Consider the following 11,670-nt stretch of genomic DNA (forward strand, 5'->3'; position numbering starts at 1 on the left):
CACTTGGGCTGCAGAGCTCTGAGCCTCGGCCGGAGCCTTTCCAGCTGGTGGTTAAGCCAAGAAAGGGGACAGGCTAAAAGCACACAGCCATCAACAGCTAACCCTGTTCAGCTGACATGCAGCAACTTCTTAAGCCACCATAACTAAGTTGTCCCTGACTCATTTGGCTTGTCCACTGTTGGGGTGGGAGCCTGGAGAGTCTCCTCCTTGGGCTGAGTCCTGGGGAAACAGTGCATTTACTTCATGGAGATGATGAGCTTTCCTAGGACTTGTGCTGGAACATGTGGTTGAAGGCTTCGTTTACCTGCAAACACAAAGCCCTGGGTATCTATGGTGATGGCCATCAGGACAGGGCTTTGCAGGGAAGGAAGTGGCAGAACAAGGATGCATGAGAGAAGTCTGCATCTTGGTCTGGGCTTTCCATCCCTGGAATCCACTGCTGGGATTGAAATAACTCGGGATCAGACAAGCTCCTGGGTATTCCTCTGCCTTACATCCCTGAGTGTGCTGGATGGTAGCTACATAAATATTTCTGAGGAGCTGAGCCATTGTTTAAGGATTAAAATACCATCAAATTAGGGGAAAAAAGTGTTTTGAACACCTTCAGAGTTGCTCAGGGGGGAAATGCAAATGAAGGCACATCAGGATCCACTAATCCACTTCTAAAATGTTATCCCAGAACATTATTCTTTAAGACCACAAACTCTTTGGTATGGGAGTGAGTGGTTTTATATAAGGTTGCCATTGAGCACATCACAATTCTCGTCTTGCAGTACCGAACCAGGAGTTAACGACTCCCCGGCTCAAATCCAGTGAAAGAAGATTAAAAAGGGTGAGGAGAAAATGGGATTTCTCGACTTAATATTTTTGTTTCTTAGAGAAGCAGACCTCTGGAGGCTTCTGTGCCAGGGGCCTGACTGCACACAAAAACATGTTTCTGCCTACAAAAAAAGAGCTTTGCTAAAATAATCTTGAGGAATCTGCTCCATGCTTACCTCTTCCAGTCTGAAGCATGCTCCAACATGGGGATGGATATTTCCCTCCCAGCAATACTGGGGAATGGAGGAGATAGAGGAAAAAATGGGGAAATCGTCTTCCTCGTACTGACTCAGTATGTTCCTGTGGCAGACGTGTTCTTCAGAAGCAGTAGGTGGTGGGAACTGAGAGGATTTTTCCTCTAACAAACCCCATCCCCACAATTCTGCCCTCCCACGCCAACCTGCAAGGAGAGGGAGGGAAGATGACAGATCTAGTAGAGGTCTTGCACCTTGTCTTGAGGCAGTACTTGCATGCTGAGGAGGCTGAAAGCTGTGGATGCTGAGCTTTCAGGTATGAAATGCTCTGGTCTGGGCTGTTATACTTTAGTGTTGGGTTTCAGAGAACATACTTAAAATCCTGGAGGAAAAAAAAAAGAAAAGAAAAAGCAACAAGCGAAGGTCCTGTCCCACCCACACCCTCTCTGTGTGCACAGGGGGCTTAAGTTACAGGCATTGCCCCTGGGAGGTGGTCAACTGCATCTGGACCCTAAATCAGCCTCCCCTTGGCTGCATCTCGGCAAACACAGCCCAACAGGTTCATTTAACCTTCCCCCAAAGGGCAGTAAAACCTTCAAATAGGTCAACAGCATCACCTGTGCTCTCATGGGTTTGTCATAAGGCAGAGCAAACCAGGGCTTTTATTTCAGTCCAACTTTGCAGAGCTGCCTTGAAGATGTCCCCTCTGATGGCCTCAACAGCCATGTAGACTGCTCTTGTGAGCATCTTCACCTCCTCTCTCTGTCTGCTCTGGCTGTAGCTCATGCCATGATTTGTGCCGCTCTTCAGACCCAGCTCATATTTGGGGTCACTTCCAGCTGCCACTATCACCTGAGACCAAAGGAAAACCCACCACCCAGTGTGAAAGCTTCTCTCCTCAGAGGCGCACAGAGTGTCTCAGGCTGGAGGTATGTTTGGGTGTTTGGTGTTTTTTTTTAATTTATAGCAAACAGGAAGTTGAAGCCAGAGACCCAACTCTTTCTCTATATATATTTAAAATGTGTATATGTATATGGCATAACGGAAACATGTCATTGATTTCTGAAGGGAACAGTATGTTTCAATGCCACAAGAATCCCCCCTGCAATCAGGGATGTGCTGACTACTGCAGCCATTTGAGGGGTACCTCTCTGGAAAGGAGGTCTGTCCCCTCCCTGGGCTCAGCCGAACCCAAGGCACTGGCTCTGCATCAGCACAAAGCTTTGATGTTGCAAAGTGAAATGATCTGCTAAGCAAGGATCCACGTTTGCCAGATGACTTTCTAAGCAAGGATCCACGTTTGCCAGATGACTTTACAAGCAGAACTACATTAACTCCAGGCTGTAGAGAAAATGTCACTCCTGTACCATTCAGACAGACCATGTAATTGTGTCCGCTGCAGGGCAGCGGGGGGAGGATTGCATGAATGGAGGTGTAGACATGATTTCTGCACGCTGTCCCCATCTCTGCTGTTTTCTCTCTGTATGAACCTCAGGAAGCTGCCTAACCTCTATGGCTTTGTCTAGTGATGTTTCTGTATTTCAGAGGAGCGGAGAACTCAGCATTTCAGCTGCTACTGAAAATCCAGTGAGTTACAGACATCCCCTACTACAGCTCCCTAGCCAAGGCAAAGTGGTATGACCCTGCTCCTCCAAAACAGAGCTGCTGCCCTACAGCCCCATCAGGAGACATGCACATGGGCAGCAAGCTCATCTTTGGTGAGACAACTATGCAATGTTGCCTGTTCAGGACACTTCCCAGCAAGGGGAATTGGGAATTAATCCACCAGGTCAAGGCTGCATCCCCCCTGGATGCTCTGCAACCCTCATTTCCACAGGATCTGCACATTTCCCTCCTTTTAGAGGGAGGGAAAATCAAGGTGCAAACCTCAAATTATCTGCCCCAGCTTATAAGGATGTGTGCAAAAGAGACAAGATGCCACGTTTTTGACAGCTGAAACACCCAGGTTTGGGGTTATGTGCTGCCCTCTGAGCTGCTGCTGCCACTTACCCCAGCTGAAGCCATGCCCTGTGGTCAAGGACCAGCAAGGTTGTGCCGTAGGTGGTCGACAATGCCGCCGCATCCCTGTATGACACCTTCAGGGATCTGCCACAGCATCTGTGTACAAAGACCTGCAACACAATCCCAAGGAGGGATGGGGCTGAAGCTCTGCTGAACTGAACACATAGTGAGGCATTGTGGGGGACTGATATGTGAAAAGGCTTGTTTTAACAGTTTTTACATCTTATAACATCCTGCTGTTTGGGAAAAGCTCCCCCCAAGCATCCCACTGCCAATGGTGCCAGGGGAAGGGGAAAAAAGTAATCAAAGGGTTGCAAGGCAGTGGCTCTGGCAGAACTAAAGCCCCAAACAAGGAGGCAAAAGTCTTTTGAGATTTTGGAAAACAAATGCTCTGTATCCTTACCTTCTGATCAACAACCCACTCTGCCACCACAGCTTTAGTGCCAGTCACACCGATTACTCTGTATCCCTGCCAAAAAAAAAAACCCATATTGGATGGGTGTCAGGAGAGAAATTGCTCAGTCCTGCTGTTCCCTCTGAACTAAGCATTTGATTTTCCTGCGTTTTCAGGAAGAACCATGAACAGCTCAAGCTGTGTCTAATAACAGTCCACTTAGCAATAGCATTAACTGCACATATTTACCCTCTCATCTTCTGAATGTGATTCCTCGCACAGAGCCTATGCCTTCTCCTCCCCCTGGCAGAGCGCAGCACCTCTCACCCGCATCCACAACCACAGTGCAAAGGCTTGAAGAGGACAACCCCTGTGGCACGCATCTGGATCTCCAGCCACAGTAACCGATGAGGGACCATAAGGCCACTCCTAAATTCTTACATTCATGCACTTTTCTCATCTCCTTTACCGTGCACGTGGGAAGGTCGATGGGCCAAGGGCTGGGGGAGGTTTCGGCAGCAAAGCACCAGGTGGGCAGAAGATGGCAGCATCAGCCCAGCAGACAGCAACGGCTTGTTTAACCAGGTAGGGATTTCTTCTAATTGGGAATACCAATATATTTTTGCAGAGGAAAGGGGGCATTTTCACACCCTTGGACTTCGGAATTGTGATCAAGGCAGAAGACACAACGCTCCTGGATGGGCAAAGCCAAAGGAGATGGCTCAGCCTTAAGGGCTTAGTGCAAGAAGGACCACATAAGCATTGCCTGTGCAATGAAAGACAGGTGCTGAGAGCCAGAGGGGTTTTTTTGCAAGGGCTGAGGATGCACCTTCAGCAGGGGAACAGTCCCTGTGCCTGCGCCAGGCTGAAGGGTGCCAGGGTGGCACGTCTGCCCAGGGACAGGGTGGCACCCCTACCCATGATGCTAGGCTGTCTCATGTGCTTATGTGAATTATTGCAGCACTCAGGAGCTCTAGGCTTAGGACAGAAGGACACAGCCCTGCCCAAAACCTCTCTATGCTTTGGTTTTCTTAGCTTTCAGGCCAAGCTTAATATTTACTGTAGCTCTCCCCAGACTAGCCTGAGTGCTCTTTGCATGCTACCTTGAAAATGCAAAATATTTTACATTGAGTATTTTCAGAGAAGATGTTAAAATGTGGTGGTCTTGTTGGCTCCAAGAAGATGCCTTAAGTGAGCCTCTGCTTTACCTGCAGTGGTCTTCATTTTCCAGGGCTGCCACTCTGCTCTTAACCCAATGAGAATTTAATACTTTAGTTTGTTAGTCACTCTACGCTTTCTGCACAGAGCAGTCACCTTCTCACCAGGAGTTGAAGGAAAGAGCATGGTTTTCCTGATACAATCCCTGGCAGGCCAAGATACCAGCAAAATTTAACCTGCAGTAATGGACACCCGCTGGGACGTGCAAGAGAGAAGGGGACAAACATTAACTCCCTCCCATCCCACAACAGCACAAGAGTTTTAGAGGTACTGCCCTGAGTGTGCAGCAAAGTCTAAATAACCAAATTCTGATCTCTCCAGTTGTCACACTAACCACTGTGCTGTACCACCTCTCAAAAGACACTGGTGGTCTCTAAAGCACAGGGTCACAGTCTCAACCAGACAAAACTGGGGACAGCAACTGGTTTTGCTGTGGCTGTGTGGATTCTCCCCTAGGATGTTGTCCTATGGGATCTGGTGGAAAATGGACAGCATGCATTGAAGAGTAGCTATCATGCTGGGACAGTTTTATGCTATGCTTCAATTTGACATGTTTAATCTTTCAGTGTATGTTGATCATTACAGGAGACTTCTGTGGATTTTATCTCCTTGGTGCACGTACACAAGGCCCTGTGGATTTTAAGCTTGCCATCCCCTTCCCCCAGTGCAAATAACTGGGGGGAAAAAAACAACCCACCCACTTTTGCAGATTTCTGCTCTTATATGTACTGCACACCCCACCACCATGGTGGAGTGAATGCTGGGATGGGCTGGCAGGTACTAGAAATGCCCTGTGGAAGGGGAGTGAGATCTGAACATCATGTTGCCTTGCATCCTGGATTTAACCTTCCTCTTTCCTTCTATCTCCTCTACCTTTTGCAACCTGCGTGTAACCTTTGTCTGTTTGTATGTCCTGTTCTTAGGCAACTTCACTGGGATGGGACTTGGGAGATCTTCCAGCTCTGTTGCTGCTTCTCTGCCTGGAGATCTTGCACAAGTTGCTTGTCTAAGTCCAGTGTCCACACTTGTAAAATGGGGGCAAAGACCCTCTTCTCTGTAAAGAGCCTGGAGATGTATCAGTGGGGAGAGACAGCTCTATTCTTGCTAATGTAGCATTAAAGGGGTCGATTTGAAAGCGCGGCTTATGCTGTTGTAAGGCATTGCCCAAATGATATGAAAAGCGGCAATCCCTTGTGTTGTGGCGGGTTTCAGGGAAAATGGACAGGGCAGACAAAAGGGAGAGGGGGCTGGAGATGCTGTAAAATTCCCAGAGCAGGGCTTTCTCCAGTGCATGAAGCTGTGGAGGGCTGGTGGCTCCTGCACTCTCAATGAACCCCTGGCAATGTCAGTAGTGTTTGCAGAGGGGACGGAACAGCAGGAGAAATCCAAAGAGAAGAGGGTGCTGAAGCAGGAGATGACTGGAGCTGAAAGAGGGGAGCAGAGGGACAACAAATCCCAGAGATAGAGCAGATCGGGCAGGGCAGGTACAAGCTCTCCTGAGGAACACAACTTGATTTACTTGCCCAGTACAAGGGCATTAGATTACTTGTGGCAATCCATCAAATGTCACAAGCCTTTGCAGTGATCCGTATACCTGTTGGAGCTGCAGAGGAGGGGATGGGACATCCTGCAGGAGGAGGGGCTTTGCCAGCTGAGAAGCCCCAAGCACCTCCTCTCCATGGATGCTCACCCTAAAACGCAGGAGGTAATGCTGTACCATCCTCTCGCCAGGGCAGTTTCATAAAGCACTCCCAGCTAAAGCCAAGGACAATCTTGGGGACACTCCAGGAAGGTGGTTTGGGAGCAAAGATGTTCAGTGGTGGGCTTGAGGGGAAGTGAGGGAAGCCCTGCCCTGGGGCTGAGTCGCAGGCAGGTCTGGGGGAAACGGTGGGTGCTGAAGCGGGGAGAGGAATGGATGGGGAAAAGGGGATGGGGGAAAAAGAAAGGGTGCCTCAGGGCTTTCCAGGCCCCCCTATGCCCCATCCCACCTTGGGGCAGCTGGGGAGGCAGCAGGATGGCTGCAGCCCCTGGCAGTCCAGCCCCACAGGGCACAGCCGGCCACGTGGCTGTGCATCCCCAGGGGACCAGGCATTGAGTGCTGACTGATGCTTTCAATATTGGGTAAATATTTAAATGCTGGGTAAATATTTAAATATCTAAGTAGATCTTTGCAGCTATGGTGAACCACACCAGTGGAAAACTTTGCAGAGGAGCATTTTGCATCCTGAAGGCTTGATTTTTTGTAATGAAGGAGTGTGCCTTTGCAGGCGCTCATGGTGGTTCCCAGCAGCTATAAATGGCCACATACTGCTGTTGCAGTGTCATCACACTGGTTTTCCAGATGGGGAAACCAAGCATGCACGAACCACGCAGGGGTCATAGAATGAGTCAAAGCTCACAGAGCCAGGGGATGAGAAACCCTGATCTGCTGACTCTCCATCCCATGGTTTAACCACAAGCTCATCCTTTCCCCTTGGGGGATCTCCTGCTCTGAAGCTGCATTGCTGTTTGCATATGATTTTCAGAGAAAATAATGTGCTGCTTGGGCTGAAATATCTTATAACTCTGTCTGGAAGGCGGATGGGAATGCATACGGGGGAGGGAGTATGAGACAATAAATTTGGGTCTGGAGAAATCAGTGTGGCAATTTGTTACTGTAGTGACCCTAAGAGGAAGACCACAGTATGTCCAGCAGTTACTGGCCCACGTAGCACTTACCCTGTGAAGGTGCTGTGCCACATGTACAATGCGGCTGTCCAGCTCACGCCATGCATATTCCTTGGCACAGGGTAAACTTTGCTGGCTAATTATATCAGATTCAGCTCCTGCTTGGCACCGGCGATCACACCACCCGTGCATCCTTGTCTTTATCTTCATGTGAAGCAACATGTTCACATGTGACTATGCTTTTGCTTGGCTCTTGGGATGAGGAACAGAATTGGTTTCTTCTAATAAAATCCTGCAAGAGCTCTAAAGACCAAAGTGTTGATGACAGGATGGATGGATGGGATCTGTGCAGGGTGCCATGCCCTGATCGGAGATCCAGGTGATGCTGCACAACTCGGAGTGCCCCGCATCTGAAAGGATGTCAGATTTTCTATGCTATCCCCTTTTTCCTTCTAGGATTAGTTCCAATAAATGGTATCTTAATATCTTAAGGAGACAATGCCTTTCTTACCAGGGTCATGACCACTAGCCCTGGTGCATTATGGTGACATGAAGGAGAAGGGAGCAGGCTTGAGCTGAACACTGGTACCATTTTCAGATATGCTGGGGCATGTTGTTACAGGATGTCATCCACAAGCTGGACTAGAGTCCTGCAAAGGGATCACGTACTGGCTCTTCTCTGGGGCAAGTGGATTTTAAAATATCAGCTGTGGGCATAGAAGATACGGTGCTGAGACTACACTTCCATGAAAAATACAGAGGAGGGAGGAAAAATATCCAATGTATCTCCCAGATGCTCAATATTTCTCAGGCAAAAATTTGCACTCATGCACAGGGAGCCCTAAACATTTTGAACTGTATCTGCAGAGATGACTGGGTATTGCACATCTGGAGAGTGGAGGCTTGTGGGAGTGTTAGCTGCAGTTTGGGAGTTCAGGCTCCTGAAATTAAAGCTGTATATCTGCAGGGCAGTCACGGCGTGGGCTCTCTCCATATATGCTGTCCTTTGCATCTGCCCTTCCCAGGCATCAGCCCCTACCTGTGAGGTGAAGTGGATGATCTGAAAAGCCTTTTGCTGCAATTTGTCAAGGGGACTGTCACCTCATTTCATCTGCCAAATAAACATATGTCCAACAGTAATTGCTTCTTGTCTCTGTTGTATGGGGCTGGTTGAAAAAACAGGGGCACAGCCATGAAGTGTTATTGTTGTAGTATTATCTGGCCAGAAGAACAATTGCTGCTTCCCAACAGCTTCAAGCTTCCCTCCCGTAAGCAATGGAAGGTCTCATGTTAACGTACTGGCCGTAAAGGCAGATGCAATCAAATGAAATGGATGTGAGTGACTGTGCCCCTGCCCAGGATGACTGTCTAGGGAACAGTCAAGTATTTCTTGGCTAGCAGTGTAGGAAACAAGATGGTCAGCGCTGCGTTTTCCTCCTTCAAGTGGTTCAGATGCAATTCAAATGAATCCCTCGTGGAACCCTCCTGGCTTCTGCTGAACTATGACACAGATGGGTCTGGCTCATCGCATGCAGCAAAAGCTGCTTAATTAGAGTAGCAGCTCAATTTATTTGTTTTGGATCATCTTTATTAGCCATCACTTAAGCTCGTAATTAAGGGCAGAATAGGGACTGTAAAAATGGTACCATCCAATGCTGCTTGCCTTCTCCCTGTGCTGCAGCTGCTGAGCATTGCTCCTGTCTGCTTAACACCTTCAGGAGTCTCTCCCCTCCTGTACAGATGGCACTGCTGTCATCTGCACTCCAAATGCATGCTTTATTCCTGGAAAAGCAGAAAGAAAATGGCAGTATTTTTATCCTGGGACACTTTTAATTGACTGAGGTAGAACATCTGATGCCCCAAATGCCATGCAGTCACAGCATGAGCAGCAGGTATGGCTCCTGGAGGGATGTTGCTGCCCATCTTTTAAAATAAACACCCAAGTACTAACACCCAATGGAAGAGAGCACCAAAATCCTTGCAGAGACACTGACAGGCAAAACAAAGGCAGAGGGATTGAGACCTGAGGCTCGCATGGAAACCAAGGGAGCCTAGACCTTCTCCTCAGGAGAGAATGCTACCCAGGAATGCAAAGCTATGTTGTGGCTCTGATTGTGGCTGTTACTACTGTCAGGTGGTTATAACCTTGTGTTCAGTGGAGGCATTTCTGTTTGGGTGTTTCTTCTGAAGTGCCTGAGATATTTTTATGGTATTCAGTCTTCCTCTGTACCACTCCAGTGTCCTGAATCTCCTCTTTGCAACCCTAAATCCTGGTTGCACTCTTTGGGCTGAAGGGCTGCGGCGACCAGCACCACACAGCCATTTTCCACCACACGGCAATTCTTGCTCTGAGTCTCAGTTTTCTTTTGTAGGACCCAGCTCTGGGATTCCTACATTTTATTTTAAAAGCAGCTTGAGCCAGGACAAGCATGGGCATGTAGCTTTAATGATCTCTGCATTTTTAACAGGGACTGAGTCTACAACAGCTATGCTGGTATCTTATTCGTGTCACCATGGTGCCTAGTCCTGGACCAGGACCCACCATGGCCATCAACCCCATGGGGCAGGCTCTGCTCCCAGGAGGTTCACAGGTGACAGGCAGGGATGCACCTCCATCCCAGCATCTTTGCAGGTGCCCCCCCTCCCCGTGGCAGGCAGGGCTAGACTTGGGTTTGAGAGCTGGCAGCTACAGTCACTGCTTCCATGTGGTCCACAAGGAAATTCCCCAAACTGGCATCCAGCCCCTGTAAGACCAGGAGCAGCTACTGTTTGTGGTGCACGGCAATGTGTATCAACTGTCTGGGTCTGCTCACAGGGCAGGGGAGAAAGCTGGATGTTGTATTTGCGTGTACGTGAGCTATTATGAAACGGCTGCCTTGTGCTCGAGCAGTGTTTTTTCATTTATTTATTCAAGCATCTAAAGGAACAATAGGTTAGAGAATTGGGAGGGGAGAGGAGGAGAGCTTATACATTTTGCTCCTCCTTTCTTCTGAAATGTCAGCATCTTACAGCACTCTTGATCAATTCTTCTTTGGTGGATGCTGCCACAGCCGTTGCACTCAGCTCCAATGATAAACATTGAAGGGCAGCGTGGGGGACCCCACGGCAGTATTTTTAATGAAGTGCATCTCCAGGCTACACCAAGCGAGGCTATTTGTGTCCTGGTACGGCCTTTGTTTGCAAACAACAGCCTCTCTAGGTAACCACACCACAGAGCACAACTGCCTATTTATTTGCATCTGTCTCTGTTCACAATAGCAAAGGAAGGGAACCCATCTGTTTGAGCAACACAGAACAAAAATATAGCAGAGAGAAGCTGGATAAATTAATAATACAGGCAGCCCAGAAGAAGCAGCCTGTGTTCCTAGAGATGTAGATAAATCTAGTGATTATTCTTTTCTCAAAGTTCAAGCCAAGTCTTCTAACCTGGAGTCTGACAAGAAAAACAGGGACGAATAAATCTTGCCCGAAGATAAAACCCAAACCTTTTTGGCTGAGCACAGTCCAGTAAATGTACCCTTTCGCTGGCCCCATGTCCATCCCACAGCCTCCTCTGCACTGACTCATCACAGCATCTGCCATCGTCACCTCCCCAATGTCCCAGGGATCAGCTTTATCACAAAAAAAGGACCAGTTCAAAGGCTACATTTTTACATACCAGTCCTGCACTCCCTGAAGATGATCCAATCCATGAAGATAAAGCTGGTTAGGTTTGTCACAGTTTTGCCTTTGCTTGTTAGAGTCACTTGGAGAGTTTTACAGATCTGTTCTGAAGGTTGCTGGAGACTTGTTGTTTTGTTTTAAAGTAGGGGCAGCAGCAGACAGGCAGCCACTATTAAAAAGAGAAATTTAAGAAAAAAAAAAAAAAAAAAAAAAGGGCGAGGGCTTTGAAGCCAGCTGACTGCTTTTGACAAGCTGAAGGCTTTTTGCGTCTGAGTATTCCTGACCTGCAAGGTGAGGGGACGTGTTGCCAGAGCAGAGGATTTGAGCATCTCCAGCAGACAGAGAGGAACCTCCACTTTCTTTAACAAGGGCCCCGCACTGACTTGTGAGTGCCTTTGATCGGACTTTAGGTACCCTGGCAAGGCCACATCCAGCCATTCCTCGAGCTTTGTGTCCAATCCTCACACCCCAGGGCCCAAAGAAAAGATATCCAAAATCAGAACTTTGTATTCCAGCACCAGCCTTTCTTCATTCTCCTCCTCCCCAAATCCCACGGGAGGGAAAAAAAGATCAGTGCTGTGCATGCCTTCACATTTGCTTTTCATAAAGGGGATGGAATGAAAACGGATTTCACCGTAAGAGCATCCCCATTGTGAGGATAAGGTGCTGTTATCTCAGGCTGCTCCCTTAGTC

The 11,670-nt window shown here is 48.4% G+C and overlaps 1 protein-coding gene across 1 annotated transcript; it reads right to left on the minus strand.

Annotated features, from left to right (window-relative positions):
* Positions 1-236: 236 nt before the first annotated feature.
* On the minus strand, positions 237-6,367 carry LOC104037150 (quinone oxidoreductase-like protein 2). Its single transcript, XM_075711200.1, is given in 10 exon segments — positions 237-265; positions 268-304; positions 996-1,111; positions 1,114-1,155; positions 1,158-1,218; positions 1,689-1,865; positions 3,439-3,504; positions 3,899-3,929; positions 4,752-4,845; positions 6,238-6,367. Coding segments are annotated over 10 exon segments (783 nt in total).
* Between the last annotated feature and the right edge of the window lie 5,303 nt (positions 6,368-11,670).

The sequence above is a fragment of the Pelecanus crispus genome, chromosome 5, assembly GCF_030463565.1.
Source record: "Pelecanus crispus isolate bPelCri1 chromosome 5, bPelCri1.pri, whole genome shotgun sequence".
NCBI classification, from domain to species: Eukaryota; Metazoa; Chordata; class Aves; order Pelecaniformes; family Pelecanidae; genus Pelecanus; species Pelecanus crispus.